The sequence below is a fragment of the Calonectris borealis genome, chromosome 3 (assembly GCF_964195595.1).
Source record: "Calonectris borealis chromosome 3, bCalBor7.hap1.2, whole genome shotgun sequence".
NCBI lineage: Eukaryota > Metazoa > Chordata > Aves > Procellariiformes > Procellariidae > Calonectris > Calonectris borealis.
Genome location: NC_134314.1, coordinates 128,273,921 through 128,290,680, shown reverse-complemented (window position 1 = coordinate 128,290,680; position 16,760 = coordinate 128,273,921). Strand labels below are relative to the sequence as shown.

Here is a 16,760-nt window from a genome sequence, read left to right as displayed (position 1 = left end):
AAAATTGTGGAGTGTTTTTAATTAATAGTGATATTGCAGATCCTGTGCTAGTTCTGAGTGAAGGAACAATGATAGGGAAAAAGGTGCAAGGAGAGCTGTGTCGTCTGGGACACACCAGCTCCCATTCTGCTGCAGTATTGCTCGAACGATTGGATTAAGAACTTCCCATTATTAACATCCCAGTTTGAGTTTAAAGTCTTGAGTTTTATCAAGCTCGTTCGCTTGTGTCTGCGCAGCACGGGCTGCCCATTCAGACTGAGTAAATGCTCAAAGCACCCCATCCGGACAGCTTCACCCCTGCGTTGCTTCTTGGGTGTCTCGGCGGCACGAGAGCTGGTGATGTGGTGAGGCCACTCCTTCCAAAAACCGCTTAGGAAGAGAACATCAAGCAGATGGCATCTGTCTTTTACCCGGTGTAGCAAGAATTTACTGAGTTCGGAGGGAGGGGAGAGGTGCTTTTTAGCAAGCCTGTGTACGGCCCGGGAGGCGTTATGAGAGGGCCGTCAGGAGCTGCTGCTCTCCAGCAGCACTGTTGCAGCCCTCCTCTCGCTTCTGCTTCTGCTTCCCAGTGCCGCTGCTCCCCGCTGAATGATTTCTGTGGCGCTGGGCATTCTCTTATTCAAGGGTTTGAATAAGACGCTGATGATGTGCTCTAAACCCATCTTTTTTCCTTTTTTTTCCTCCTCTTCTCCACTCGGTACATCTTTCTTGCCAGGGCTATCGTGTTCTGCTGTGTGCTCAGGGAAGAACGTGTGTTTGTTTCAGCTCCCCAGCCTGCGGCAGGGAGGGTGCGCGTGGCTGTTGTAGCAGGGCAAGGTAGTTGCTTCTGGCAAAACAAACATCAGAAACACATACACACCCCCCAGAATAAAAGTGTCTCTTTGAACTAAGTGCATTTAACCTTAAACATGACAATTGGTTTTATGAAGGAAATACACTGATCTGCCTAAGGGTTTTAGGGCACGATGCAGCTCTATCAGGAGCGAAGTGCTTAAGGGTTTTCTCCTAGTAGCGTATTTCTTGTATGTTCTCTTCTCTGCCCGTACCTTGCACCAATCGCTTGTGCTTTCTCACGATGGTGAAGCAGGCATTGCCGTGCGCCCAGGTTGGGCTGGTTTTGTTGTCAGCGCTGCGTGTCTGTAACTGAGACTCTTCCTGTCCGCCAACTTACAATGCGGACATGTTGTTAAAGGCACGGGGATTAAGCGGATGAGTGGGGTAAGAGGAGGCAAGAGCCAGGTGATTGCTCAGCACACAAAGCAGCAGTCGCTGCACGCTGACTGCTTACGCGTTGTCAGACGCTTCGTGGGTGCCGCAACCCAGATGAATCGCCACGGCAGGCTTTCCAGGGAGGTGAGCTGGTGGAATAGGAGTCCCTAGAAGGATCTCCCATTTCTGCAGGGTACGTAGGATGTAAGTCAGCACAGAGATGCTCGAGGGGAACGACTGGGCTAATTGGCAAGGCAGTCTGGTGTAACTAGGGCAGAAGTGGGGACTGATAGCCCTGATAGCATTGCATTATAATTGCCAGGTAGGGCAAAGCTGGGCTCTGAAAGATCTTAAAGGGGAAGAAGTAGTTTGTGTTACTGTTTGATGTAGTGAAGCAAAGAGAGCCAGTGCAGGCACGGAAAGCATGGGGGAATGGTCTTTTGAGGCTAGTATGCGTGCAAAAGCCGTAAGGAGAGCTGCCTGACAACAGCGGCTCAGTTCGAGTTTTGGTAGAGCTGGCAAAGACCTGGACTTGGAAGTGCCAACTGGAAAGGAGTGGTGGGTACGCCTGGATCAAAGATGGGCTCCATGTCACTGCCCTGGGGGACGGGAAGAGCATTCAGCAGCACCAGAGAGAGTTACTCGTGCGCAGGTAGAAGCACTTCCCTGAGCCTGCAGATAGGTTCCTGCTGCAGGGGACCCCATCGACAGCAAGCTAGGTATGGGTCCCTGCTCGGGGTGGGGTTCCCAGGCTCAGCCTGAAACAAAGGGAAGGCTTTGAGAGGCACCCATCAGATGCAGCTGCTTAACTGGTGTGCTAACACCCTCTGAAGCTACCATCTGCTCTGGAAACTCTCTACCTGTTGTGGTTGGGAAGGAGGAAGAGCGTTCAGTCCATTAACTGACTGTAACGAGGTGGATGTGTCCCTCAGCACGTGCAGGGCTGAAACGGGAGGGGTGGTTAGAGCTGATGCTTTGTGCGGAGGCTGTTTGCTTCACGTTCTCCTTCACGCAAGGAGCAAGCCATGGACATGCCGGAGCCACGGCGCACACAGCTGGATTTTGAACGTTTGCAGAGTCTGTGGCCTGCGGTGTTCTGTTAGCTGGGCGCAACTCGCTTTGTGCAAGGCTTTCTCGAGGCAGAGGGATGCCCTCCTGAAGCAAAGCCTGCTCGGTCCCCAGGCAAGAAGTGAGCGTGTCATCGTGGCCACGTTGGGTGTTGTAGTTTGAATCTATGCATGGGGAGCCCTGAAAAATACACCTATGTTAAGTGCTTTACTGCTGGAGTGAAAAGCAGTTTCTGGGAGTTCTGACTTGATTAGATTAAATTAGCTTTTTTTTGCTTTCCCAAAGTAACGTACAAACAAGCGTGAATATCCGTTCCCTTGTGGTCAGTGGTTTCTCAGTGCGTGCCCGCGTTGCTCAGTCTGCAGCTCTGAGCTGCCGTCAGTCGTGCATCCAGGACGTCCTCTGTGATCTCCGCAGGTCTCTGCTCCTCTGCACATGTACATCACAGGGAAGGGGGGGAGTCCCCCCTTGTTTTTTCTTTCTTTTCTTTTTTTTCCCCCCTCCATTCTTGATTTTTCTTTTTTCCTTTATGCATTCTCTGGGAAGCAGTCAGACTTTGTTCTGCAAAGTGGCGTGCTGCTGCCAGCGCCGCTCCTGTGCCCGAGCTCTGCCGTCTCCTGCGCCGGTCAGGCGTCTTGCACCCCTTTGTGGGAAGTGCCTGGGACTGAGCAGGATTTCTGCCCCTGAAATCCAAGAGCAGAGTGGTGTGATCTGCTGGAGCGGACTGGTAACGTGCACGGCCCGTGAGAAACTAGGAGCGTCCAAGATGTACAGAAATACTAAGTGGTCCTGGGTTGGAATGAAGTTGGTAACAATTAGGGCTTGTTTATTATTTCAGTACTATATATATATATATATATATATATGCAAAGTAGCCTTTTAAAGTGGGATTTGTACTTGAGCATCGTGTTCTTTGGAAATGACTACAAAGATGACAATTGTACGATTCCAGTGAATGAATTCATTTACCTCTTCTTTTTCTTTTTTTTAAAATCAATCTCCACAGAATGGAAATGAGATACACAGCGCAGGGAGAAAGGAAAGTGTGGATAAAAGGTTTTGAAATAGTTGGGTGTTTGGCTGTTTAAGTAATAAAAATACCAAGATTTGTGTCTCCGAAACGCAGCTGTATTTCAAGAGAATGTTTGAAAATACTGATGTATCAAATAGTATTAAGAGAACTGTAACTATCCAAAATAATCTACGTTTAAGGGGAAGGAGAATAAAAATAACCTTACTTCCTGATTAACTAAAGTAACTGAGAACTCGGGAATAAAAAAAAAAGAGTAAAAAAAGACCTCAGAAATCCTTTAAGTTTTGCTTAAAGTTGCCATGATGCAATACAGCTCTTAAGAGAATCTCAGTGTTTGCTCTTTTTTCTAAAGCGAGGCAAAACATGCAAAAATTCACCATTCATAAGAAATCATCATCAGATAACTTAATTGTGAGGAAGTCTTGTTTTCTTGTGTTTTTAACTAATTTCCACCTAACTGTGAGCAAACAATCTTAAGGCAGATACCATAAGTGCATGGTGTGTGCTCCTCTCTAGACTTTGTCATCAAACCAGGAGCGTGGCCGTTACGTGCATCTATTTGGAAATAAGAGTGTGTTGCTGCTAGGGACTGCATGCTGGTGTAAGGTCCAGCCATTATTATTTGAAAATTTATATTTCATGTTTTTACTTGACAGGTTGGGATAGTGGCGGTAATAGTTCCAAAGCAAAGGCAAGCCAAGAAATGCATTCAGAAACTAGTTCTTCATCGAATGAAAGAAGCCCTCCCTTCTCAAGGTAAAGTTGTTAAAGGATTTAACACTTGAAATGCTTCTGTAGAATGAGAAACACCCACAGAAAATGACTGAAGCTCTGATTCCTTTATTTTTTCACTTGGTCTAGGGTTAAGGTTTGTATTTATGTTTATCTAATAAAACATCTTAAACTTTGGTACACCTTAGAAAATATTTGTGCCAAAGGCAAGTATTGTTTTGCAGCTGTTGTTTTCTCATTTTAAGACTCAATTGACATCTCAGTGAACCACAAATTAGCGTGTACAGCTGCTCTCAGTAGGGCTACTCAGGGGCCAGACAATAGGAGTTGTCAGGAGAGAGGCAGACATAAAACATAAAGTCTTCAAGAAATAGAGTGGTGGGTTTCTTCTCTGTGTATCCGAGATGTAAACTAGCTGTAACTGGATAATGCTTTTCATGGGCTCGGGGTTTGGGGGTTTTTTTATATTTGATACTGGGGTATTTATAACATGCCTTTCTTGCTTTCAAACCGAGTATGTTTAATTAATGGCCTCACATGTACCTAAAGGGCGCGGTTGGTTCTTTTTTTTTATTTTTTAAAATAAAAAAAGTTGGTTTGTGTTTTTTTTTTTTAAACTGCAGCAGTTCCCTTTGGGTCCTTGAGCAGTTCTGTTGGATGTGCCTTGTATTCTTCATTGGCATGTAACGGTAATCAAACAGCAGCAATCAAATTAGTGGTCAAGAAGCAGCAGAAAATAGGATATAACACAGCCATCTCATGAAATATTGGCCGGGCTTTAGATCCTTATCTGCTCTTATTAGAACAGCCCAGCAAGTGGGTGCTGCTGCTTCGCGGCTCCTGGTCTGAAAGCCGCCATCAATAGCACTCAGGAAGAGACTTTAAAGCGTTTCGATAAATTTTCAACTCCTCCTGTTTATACGGCATCGCTATCTTTCTGTAGCTTTTTTATGCTGTTCGTGATGAGGTCAGTTCTACTTTTGCAAGTGTTGTTCTGCGGTTTGTGTTAAAATCACAGTATTTCTGCAATTCAGGTACAGTAAATACAAGCTGTGATACAACATTGATGAATGGCATTCATGCTTTTGTTAGGATTAATTCTTATAGTCTTATATTCAAACTCTTTTCTTTTTTCTTTTTTTTCTTTTTAAATTTTCTGAAACTTTGTTTACGAATGATGTTCTAAATCACACTACCTAATGCTATGAAATGCAAGGGTGATCCTATAGATGAATTTTTAAATGTTAAATTTTAATCATTCACTGAAGCCCAGGACAGCAGAAAGAGAAGGATCGGGCCCTGAAGAACTTGCTTACAGGATCACTGCTAAGCATTTGAATAAAATAAGTATAATTTAAAATGAACTTTTTTTTTTATTTGGGGGGAAAAAAAAGCCTCCAAGCTTTTTCCCTCTTGGAAGTTGCACTGCTCACTAATAATGCGTTCGGTGACTTTGGCGTTTTTCAGGTGCTGTTCATATGGTGTACATTTTTTTTCGCTGTTTTTTTCAAATTCTTATTTGCGATAGATTTTAAAGTAATTCATTCTGCCCTGTAATTTCATGCCTTTTAGCGCTGAGAAGCAAGCACACTTCATGCGCTGATACATGATGATGCTGCTTTAAAAAAAAAAACCAAAACCTTTTACAGCGGCTGAAAGTTAGTTTTTCTAAATGAGTCAAAAATCACGCAGCCTTCTAAACACGACGTTTATTAACAACCCTGGCTTTTGGACACTTGGCATCCGCGCCGCAAAGACGGAGAGCGGCAAAAGCAGTGAGAAAGACGGAGGAAGGGGAAGGGCGGCCGGCCGCTTGCTTGCGGCCAGGGCGCAGCGCAGTTTCTTCGCCGCTCCCAGTTAAGCGCTCCACTTACTGCAGTCACTTCTCGGGCTTTATTGCTTTTACAAGTGGTCTCGAAACCCACTACTTGAGAATAAACATAACCGTGTAGCACTGCTGTGGTACTTTTTATAAATTCTTCTTTGCTCCGTTTTGTCACTGAGCTGATGAGTGACCTCGCAAAAGACCCTGCTGGACCGAAATAAAAAAATGGCTTCCTCTGATGTCCTCCAGACAATAATTATGATGTGCCAGTTAAGCCCAAACTACAGCTGAGGGATTTTACTTTAAAGCAGAGGCTCGGGCGCAAAAATGCATTTATAGCTCTTTGTCTGGCACCTCATTATGTGTGGGCCTGATTCATTAAGTAATTGGTTTGCAGTTGTTTACATGAGTATTAAGGCTTTCTATTCAGCAGCCTTTGAGAGATACATTGTGCAAATGTGGCACGCTATGAATGCCGAATGAGGGGCCGGGGACCGGTCCTATTGGCTAAACACTGCGCTCTGTTGAAAAGCAAGAGAAAGAGATTGGGTGCTGCTTTGCATAGCAATGACTTTCTTAATAAGCTTTACAGATTAATACACACAAGCTATAAAAGATGCAAAGAGATACTCTTAGCACATTTATACATGCTCATTTCACTATTATGGTACTGGAGACGGGAAGAATTGAGGGCTTTCATATTCGGTTTTTCAGTGCGTGTCTTCAGTGCATGAGACTTAATGGAATCCGATGTTTATTGTATTATAAATCACGGGGAAGTAGGCAGATCTGCAACAGTTTATTATTAAAGATTCTTTCAATGTAAATCTTTCTCTGCCATTGTATTTCCTACAGCAAAATCATTTTGTGGTTGAGTGGGGATGAAAGGCATAATGTACGAAGGAGTGAGTCTTAATAGGAAGCTGCTCTCCGAGTAAAGACCACTTGTTCCCTTTTGTTCGGAGGTGCATGCCAGAGCTTCCTCTTCTCCCGCAAATACTGTCCTGCTCTACGTTTAGCTATAAAACTACGTTTTCCTGGCTTTCTTTACTTTACCGCGGGAGTATTTACACGCACGGAGATGCAACTTTCGTTTGAGGAGTTAGTGTTTTGCAGCAGGAGAGAGCGTGTTAAATTATAGTCACTTGGGGGAAGAGGTATCAGAAGTCAGGACTGAGTCTCTCCGCGAGAGCGGGCAGCAGGCGCTGTGTGTGGCATTCCGTGGTCCTGTAGCGATGGATGCAGCCAGTGGAGGTCACTAGCTTTCTGGGTAATTCCGAATTTTTGATGCAAGCAGTTTATTTTTCTTTGACTTGTTTGCGCTGTCTCGTCTCCAAATAATCTGGAGATTAAAGATGCATTATCGACTGAGAACCAAAGAACAACTTTGATTTGTCAGGACATAAACACGCTGTAAAGTATTTTAAACTTCGATTAATCTGTCTTCTGGAAGTAATCCGGTCTGGTCTCTGAAGGCTGTTTTTTAGTCGAAAGCCGCCTTTACCAAACACAGATGTAATGACATGCAAATAAAAGTTGGCAGATTATAATTCATCCTCTTAATTATTCTCGGGGGCGATGTTTAACACCGGGCCCGTTGCCGCCGCTCTCCGCGCCGAGGCGGGCTGGCCGTCGGGGGGCACTCCGGCTCTGCGCATCCCCCCCATCCCCGCAGCCCCCCATCCCCACCTTCCAAACCAGCAGAGGCTCAAAGGGGCTGGGAGGGTCAGGAGATGCGTTGACCGGGAAATCTAGCGTGTTTCCAGACTCCTGAGAGAGACGCACCCAGAAGCCAGCCCATATCTGGTGGTTTTATACTTCCGCCGTACTTTCAGATATCGAATCACTTCTGTAAGACGCTGACTGTAAATTCAAGCACATTTTCCTGACGTTACAGATACTTCTGTGAGCTTTGTTTCCTAAACCTTAACATCCAGCTGTTGCAGAAATAGTAATGTTGTAGGGGCGATGCCCTGCGAATATTGGTGAGGAATGGTTTGTGGGGAGAGGCAACGACGTCTATCTAAATACATTGCCTTTGTAGCACCAGGGAAATAGAGTTTATTTTTGTGACGATGCCCTATGCTCTTCCGACACAGTTTCATCACAGCGCTGTGACGCAGCCTTTGTGTTAGCGGTTTCTCTAGGCAAAAGTGTGTTTTTTTTTTTTCTTCAGCCTGGTATATCTAAACAGAGAATGGTCTTAAACGTAGCTCAATATAGATCTTTGTATCCTAAAATAAAGGTCATCCTATCTGCAGTGTAATGACTTAAATTCAATTATTATTCCTCCAATCCTGGCGTGATGAATGGATTTTTTAGTTTATACCGACTTTTCCAGGGCGGGGAGTACTTCTGTGATGCCCAATTTCTCGTAAACAATTAGCAGAAAATGATAGAGCCGTCAGGCTTCCGCAGGCACTGGCAGGGAAGTGTACGATGATGGGGGGTGCCACTGAGACGGCCACATCGGAGGCACTAAGCAGCCCGGCTCGCTTACTACCGCAAGGCGCTCAGATGTTTTTCGAGATAAGATTTTTGACGATGGATCTGCGACTCCGCATCCACACGTATTGCTGGGGAGAAGCTTCGTCGCTTCTCTCGCTGAGCGTTAACAAGCACCACCCTGCGCAAAAGACACGCTGGATGTGTTTTCCGTGGCGTGCCGCCTCAGCAGAGCGTGCGCAGGACGGAGGCGCGCAGGCTTCCAGCCTCCGGCAAGATTAGCCGGAGTATCGGTGTTCCCGAGGCCGCTGCACTCTGCGTTTTGTTTGTTTTTCTGATAAAACTTGGCATTTGGGTGGTGGCTTTTTCTCTTGGTGCTTGGGTGGTTTTTGTTGGTGGTTGTTTTTTTTCCCCTTGATGTTTGGGTAGTTTTCTTTGTGTCTTTTTTTTTTTTTTTTGGCAATTGGGTGTCTTTTTTTTCTTTTCCTTGGTGTTTGGTTGTCTTTATTTCACTTGACACTAAAACACAGGGGTTCAACAGGTGCTTTAGCAAAAAGATACTCAGGCTAAAGCAAACATTTTCTGCTGTTTTTCAGTGAGCCACCGCTATTAACTGGGCTCTTGTTGGTCTGGTATTTTCCTCTTAATATTAATTTTCTTGATGGAGGAAAAATATTTTCTTGGAGCTTTTTCATTTCTTATTGTTGCAGCATCTTCAATACAAAAAGCCTGTTTCATCAGAGTAGAGAGATTAAAAGGCCCTTTGAAGTTAAACTGGTTTGGGTTTTTTCTTTGTTAGAGCCTGGGTTCAGTTTGGAATTATTTTAGGGAAGAAGCAAATGTGTAAATGGATATCGAAGGGTCATGACAGAGGATTAGTCGAGGCAGTGAAACTGGCCTTACTTCATTTATACTCCCAAAATTTCTCCGCGGAGGTCTGCGTGGTTATTGTGTGCTCAGTATACCAGATGATAACTTTCATGATTGAATTTGCCCATTTCTGAATACAAATGTTTTGCAATGTAGAGGTCTTCTTGCATCTTACCAGCCTTGACTAACGCTTCAGACGTAACTCAGGAATTTTATTCCCTGTTACAAAGCTATCTTGGCAGCGTTTTCCAGGCTTGGTTTGGCGGAGCGGTGATTTCCGATCTGGCCTTTCTGATGTCCTAGCTCCATTTTCCCTATCCCCCTAGGCGTTTCTCTGTGTGCCGACAGCCTCCATGCCAAGCCTTTGCTGACGCCCTCTTCCCGACTCTCGTTAGGGGCTGCTGTGCCGCACCGGCGCCCAGCTCCCGGGGTGCAGCGCGCAGCTCTGTGCTGTTCCGGGGGTGAATCCCAGTCTGCGCGCGGCGGGTTGGCCCCGGCAGGATGAACCCCAGCAAACGGGTGGCGTTTGGTAGAATACAGACATCTCTCTTCCCCCCTCTCCTGTCAGCACTGATGTTTTTCTTTTTCTTCATGGGAAGCTGGGGCAGAAGAGGGAAGGTTTCCAGACCTTCCTACAGCCATGACGGTCGTTGTCCACCGCAACTTCTCCGTGAGACCACTGGCCTTCAGCCGGACCGGGAGCACCTCGCAGTGCTTGGAGCTGTGCAGGAGGACCAAGCCCCCCGAGACCGGGGCAGTCCTCCACGGGTGGTCCCGCGCTCCAGGTTGTGCGTGGTGGTCCTCGGCGCGGCAGAAGCTCTGGGCCCAAATGACCAACCCTCTTGTGTTGAACCGTGGAGAGAAGTGGAGCAAAAAATCACTCCTAGGGACCTCCTGGCATGGCTGAATAACGGAGCCCCATCCGCTTCCCTTCTTGACAGTGGGAGACGAAGCAGCAGGCAGCGCAAGCGGTAGCTGCCAGCCGCCTGATCTTGTTTTACTGAACTACTTGAAGATAAAATGGTTCTTGTGCAGGCTGCCACAGAAGTCACCTCTCAATCTGTAGCTCAGCAACAAGTGGTTTCTCGCTCTACACCCAGGGGCAAAACGATGCAGCTGCCAGAGTTGCAGCCTCTTGAGCACATCTTTATGGGCTAAGCCTGGGACACGTGGAGCACCTCCTGGGAGATGCTGAGGGTCATGAAGTCTCGCCAAAGCGAGCAAGAGTTAAGGGCGTTCAGCATATTGCAGGACTCAACCCAGAGGCTCTGACTTAAAATCCTTGCGGAAAATACTGTCGAGTAAATGTATTTGAACGAGAAGTTGAAGTGTGACGCAGTGTAGGGTTGACTCGGAATAAAACAGAAGGGCGTTTGGATGACGTGCTAACAAAACGTCAGATAAATGTTTGAAGGCTAACATTTTAAATTTATTTTTACTTAAATAACATTAGTTATGTCACTGTTCATACTCTACTAGTACTATTATTTGTTGCTAGTCCTTAAGCTTCAGTTTGGTATCTTGGTTGAACTTTGGCTATGCTTAATATTCTATTTCTGGGAATTTTTGTGTATCTGCAAAGAGGGAGGCTGCGTGCTAATGGCATTCACGGCTTGTAGAAAAGGAATACGATTTAAACGGTATGACCTTTCTCTTATTCAAAAGGAAAAGTTTCTGTAACATAGGTAGCTGTAAAGTAATGAAGCTTTCCCCTGCTTTCAGTTCAGCTTTCCAGCTGCAATCCCCTATTCTTACTGAACACAGTGTTATAAGGCAAGCAATGAATCATCTCTGCTTTTTTTTTTTGTATCTCCTTCACAAATGCCTCCACAATAGTAGTTAGAATATTTTTAACTCCCCGCTTTAAGCAATTACATATTAGCTGCCATGTCTTTAAATGAAATGCAGCAAATTGTATGAAATTTTTGAGAGCTGATGGAGTCCTGTTTTGACTGCGGCAACAGCTTCAAATTGCAGCTTGACATGTGCTTATATTTTACTAGTTCACACAGTAATGTCCCAAGTATCTCCTATTTGATCTCCCTTATTAAAATCAGCTGAAGCTTTATTTTTAGAGCTTATTGCAGGATTGTTAATATAACAGTTAATTCTCCTACATCATTGCCCCCGTGCGATTATTTCACAGCACCAACACAATACACACGCTACACACAAAAGATCAAAATGATTCCAGCTTGTTTGAGAGATTCAAAAGGGCCTGTGATGCTCTAGACACAAGAGCAGTCATTTAACAGAACAGAGTCGCAACTGCATATACATCAAGGTAGATCAAAGGCAGCTGGGAGGTTGCACATTTGCATAGGGACGTGGGTGATGCTATGGGAACCCAGTAGCTGGGCTGGAGGCGTACGCTGGCAGGAAGGGGAATAAGGAAGTTCAGTGAGCATCGGCGGGGGGTGCTTTTATTTTTGTTTGGGTTTTTTCTTTACTTTCTTCGCGTTATCTGAAAGGCTGCAAAAGATAGACGGAGCTCTGATCCTTTGTACCCTTAATTCGCTGCTGGTGTAAATCGGCGCTGTTTCCGAGGAATGTCTCCAGTTCATGCTGCCGGAACATCTGGACCAGCGTCCCTGCTGCGTGTTAATTTCTCCACCTTTTAAAGACGTAAAGGTGAAGAAACCCTTGATAAAACAGTTATTTAAAGAAAAAAGTAGTTACAGAAGTTACTGATTTTTTTTCTTTTGTAAACCATCTCACAGCTTTTTAAAAAAAGTCGACTTACATCCTTTTAGTTTTGTGACATTGTGCTGATTATTTGAAATCTTTCTCTCTTACAGGACTGAAACCAGGAAGGGAATGGTAACTGCTATAAAATCCAAAGGTAAGAAACAAATGTTATGCTACTTAAAATCGATGTCTTTCTAGGTGTAATTTATGTTGTAGAAAACCTCCCAGAACAACATTATGGAACTGTATAAAATATGAGCATAAGGAGATGGGACAGCATGGAACTTCCCTGTCTCAACACTGCAGCCAGCAAATAGTTGACGATGACAAATTCTGGGCCAGAGAGGACATGTTTCCCAGTGCATACGGTGTGGAAGGAGTAGTGATCTTTGCTTCAGGGTTTACATCGAACAGAAAGGAATAGCGGGTAGGAGAAGACCTAGAGAAGGAAAAACCTGACGTTTTCTTGCGGGTAGGAGAAAACCTAGAGAAGGAAAAACCTGACGTTTTCTTGATCTTCCCTTTGAAATAGGGGTGGGCAGCACGCTGTGCGTTTGCACAGTTACAATAGGTAGGTGCACAAAGGTGCCTGCGCGCCCGTGTGCGTGCATCTGGAACAATTGTTTTCCGTGAGCAAGCAAGCTTTCTTTTACATTGCTGTTTGGGCCCCGCACGTTTTCATTCTTCCCTACCTTTCATTGTTCTCTTTCAACCCCTGTAAGGACCACTGGTGTCTGAAGTCACCTCTAGTGGAGCCTCCCGTACTGAAGTCAGCGCTGGGAGCAGGGAGCTCTTTGCCCAGAGCTCAGCTTTAGGTGCTACGCAGTCCTGAATGGTACGGAACATGTTTTAGAGGTGTAGCATATGAGCTGACTTAAGGATGCCATAAGCGATGGCTGCTTTGGTGCCATTTGAAAGGCGCTCTCGCATCCCCAGCCCGTTTCCTTCTCTGCTGGGGAGTTCCATTATTTGGAGCCTTTCAGCGTGTTCAGCCTCTTCCCACGTGTTCAGCGTGGGAGCGAGCGCCGGCCGCAGCCGGCAGCGCTCTGACGCTCCCGGCCGAGCGCAGACCTGCAGTCCAGGGGGCCGGGGATATAGGATGAAGGATGCAGCTGCTGCATTTGTAGATAAGATGTTTATATAGCTTGTGCCATCAAAAGCACTGAGCACATCAACAGCGCTTCAGTCGAACACGAGCTGAAATTTCTGTTTGAGGTGTGGCAGCCTTCCTCCCTCCTGCCGCCTGAATCCCCATTTCTGAGTCGTACGCCTGCTTGGGGCACCGCGGCTATTGCGCTGACTCCGGGCAAACAGCAGCCCTCTGACGGTGGTTAGGAACAGGCAGACGGCACAGCGCTGTAGCCGACTGCGGGCTTGGCTTGCGCTTCCCCATGTGCAGTGCTCTTCACTTTTTTTTTTTCTGCAGGTCAAATGAATTTACATACTGAGGAATCTCTCAGGCACTCTGCATTTAAATGTGATTCTGTTTATTTCAGTGAGATTGTTTGCTAATTCTCAGAACTGTTTGTTAAAGCCATGCAGTTCTTTGAAGTCAGTCTTGCCTGTATTTGATCCTACCCCAAAGTGGCGATTTTTCATTTGTGACGCCATTGCCATTTTTATGCCAACTCTGTGATGTCATGGTCCAATTGTGACTTCACCGCAGGGACAAGTAGAGAGAGAACGTGGAACATAATAGACAAAGCTGTAATTCAGGCAGCAGCTGGCCAAGTAAATTGCTTGGAGTGGAAATGTTCTCTCAAGCTACCTTGAGGAACAATGAAGTGGGACCTCTGAATGAGCCGCTGTTTGGCCACAGCAGCTCCGTTATGGGAGACCACGGCGTGTCGACAGCACGCTGTATCGGAAACGCACACCTAGGTCCTGCAGGATGCAAAACTCCGACCTTCTCTATAAGCCGTGGTGTCCGTCTGCCTCCGGAGAGCTGTAAAGTGATCATGTCTGTGACATAAATGACATAAACATGGAAAAGATTTTATAATTTGTTTTTTCTCCTCACCCTCAGCTTTCTGGGGCGAATCTGACGACAGCAGCTCCGAGATTGAGGCTGCTTTGCGCCCACAAACTCACAGCACAGAAGCAGACGAATTTGATGACTTCTATGATTAAGATTCCCCCGCTCGCTTTTGGGAAGAAATAAACAATATCATCTTGTACACATTGAGAGTGCCGCTGTCTAAAGTGCAGCTTATCACGTTATAGTCAAAGAAAATGTAAATACAAAATAAATATTACTCGGTACTATACACGGCCTCCTTGTATGTGTGCTTTCTCTTAACTGCTAAGTGTTTTCCTTATCTGACGGCAGTCCTGCCCCATGAGCCTTTTTGTGATGTGTTGGTTTTGGGGGAATAAGTGAAGATACGTCCTGAGATGTCCACTTGCTCGGAGATGCTTGCACAGTGCTCGTCTCAGCATTGTCACCTCCGAGGGTGGGTGCTGTCTGTAAAACCACCTCCTCCCCAGGGAGGCAGCCGGGTCCCTCCGTACAGCGTCCTGTCCCTTTGTTACCGGGGCTGGGAGCCGCTTGTCCGCAGTCCCCTGCTCGCCGTGAGCGTCTCCTGCAGGACGCAGCCGAGTGACGGTGACCCCTCTGTGCAGCAGAGATGAAGAGGCTGTCGCGGGTAAGGAGTCGGTAGCCACCTGGACCTGACAGCAGATTTGATGGCCAAATCAGCCTCGCCTCTGTTCTGCTGGAAGCCGCTCAGCGGTGCTGCTTCCTCCGACCAGCCTGGCCGCTGCCTTTGTTGCGCTGCGGGCGCAGAGACCACCCTCTTCCGATGCGCGTATGTATTCTAATACTTCGACTACAGGGCTAGATGTGGTTTTGAAAAAAGCAAGCAAGCATTCGGGGTATGCATACATATGCTACTCGGGGCGGGCTGGCATGTTTGATCTTTATCTTCTTCTGCAACAGATCAAGAAGAAGAAATGCATAAAATGTACATTTCTAATTCAGCACATTTTGGAATAGAGCAGCATTTACATGTGGCGAGCCCCAGTGATTTTCTGCTTTTACTTGCTTTGTAAAATCCATGCTGGCATTGCTCTATGGACATCACAGTAATTGGATGACTCTAGGAGCTTCATGCATTTTTAATTTTCTTCTTTTAATTCCTTTTATCTAAAATTAAGTTCATTAAACATGAGATTTTCTTTCGAAGGGAGAAACCAGGGGACATATTTAAAAAAAAAAAAATCTGTTCATAATTACGATAAGTTCAAAAGCAAAAAACAGCACCCCAATTAAACCCCGCTGCAAAGCAGTGCTGCATCTTTGAATACAGGCACCAATCTTTGGGCCCAGTCCATCAAAAACCGTTTTCAAATGGTAACAATATTCAATTTAATAAAGAGCATGTAGTCTGAGACAAGCTCGAGAACATGAAATAGAGGCTCGCAGAAGGCTTGAAAATGAGAAGAAACCCTCGGTACAGGTATCTGCTGGTTTGCTTGATCTCGGTTTTCGGTCTGACGTTGGCAGTGGTGCAGCGTGGAATGTTCCAGCAATTGGAAAATCGGCTGCACGAAGGAGGGAGCTGGGCGAGCGCAGGACCAGGGCCGATGTCACGTGAGACAGCTGGACTCGACTGAAGGACCAAAGCTGGACTTTACTGAAGGCTTTAATGTCCTCCCCCCGTGCCGGGGTTTCTGTGCCCGTTCGACCACAGGCTATTTTGGCTTACGGCTCCTGTGATCCCTCCCTTCAGGGCTGGCTAGCTGATACAGCCTCGGCCAGAAAAACGGCAAAGATCTCTCTGCCCTTCCCAATTTTTACCAAGCTGGCTCCCCGTGTCCTGTGGGACCACTGCCCCGCAGAGAAGCCCCTGTGCTGTGTGACGGGCAAGTTGGTCAAGGGATGGGAGGTGCGCGGAGAGGAGAAGGCAGCCCATGGGGACCACAGGAGGTCTCCTGCTTCCCAAAGCAGCAATTCCCATGTGCCAGGCGATGGCGTGGGCCGTGCCGGGCTGCTGGAGAGGGTGGCACGGCTCGCGACTCTTCATTGCTGTGGCCAACCTCGGTCAACATTTGGGTATCAAAGCCTCGGGGGTGGGGGGTGGGGAAATTGGAGGACCGTCCTGCAAATTGTGACACTTGAAAACAAATTCTGCAACGTGACGGCACTCTGACCCGAAGGGCTAGCACCCTGTCACGCTGCTGCTCTTGGTGGACCACCCGGTGGGTTTAGGGGCTTCTCGGTAGTCTTCTAGCAGCATGTTGGAGGCTTGTTCTCCTTTGTGTACCGCAGGCTCAATGTCGCCCAGGAGACCTGTATCAGAACCAACGTCTGAACCCACCACCCAGGCTGGTGCCTGGGTCATCGCTCCTTGCTGCTTTTTTCTGATCATCCCTAAGCCGTGGTAATTCGTTCCTGATGGTCCTAGCCATCTGCTAAATGTAAGCTCGCCAGCGTGCCGCACCACAGACACGACCGCTACGTGATGTTTCAGAGGACGTCAGACCACGGTTCATCTGGAAGCAGTCTCTCTAGCAGCCTGCGCTAAGTAACGCTGCACCAAATCCGCGGTGCCTTTGTGGTTTTAAGCTCTTCCTGAGTGACTCCGGGTTCTTGATGTCAGCCCACTTGATACCTCCTTGCATGACACAGGGCGCCCATCACCAGCCTTTGGTGCTTTCCTGCCCTCGGTCCAGCGCAGCCACAGACACGCACCTCATGACAGGTGACAGATGGCTTCGGGAGCTTCTGCTGAGGCAACATCTCTCTTCTGGCGTTTACGCGATAGCCAGGTTCCTCCAGAGCTTTATTTGTTATACTCTTTCTGTGCACAGGCTCGTTAGATGCAAAACATTCTGCCAGTCCACTTTATTCTACTGCTTCACAGCTGTCAGACCGGCAGCCCGAAGATG

General features: G+C 46.7%; 1 protein-coding gene across 2 annotated transcripts in view; it reads left to right on the top strand.

Moving 5' to 3' along the window:
* KIZ (kizuna centrosomal protein) overlaps positions 1–14,158 on the top strand; it is a 52,148-nt gene extending 37,990 nt beyond the window's left edge. For both annotated transcript variants that reach the window (XM_075147897.1, XM_075147898.1), the window contains 3 exons: positions 3,967–4,066; positions 11,981–12,024; positions 13,897–14,158. In XM_075147897.1, the coding sequence (XP_075003998.1) occupies positions 3,967–4,066; positions 11,981–12,024; positions 13,897–14,000 (248 nt within the window). In that variant the 3' untranslated portion in view covers positions 14,001–14,158. The remainder of the gene's footprint in view (positions 1–3,966; positions 4,067–11,980; positions 12,025–13,896) is intronic.
* Positions 14,159–16,760: the final 2,602 nt, after the last annotated feature.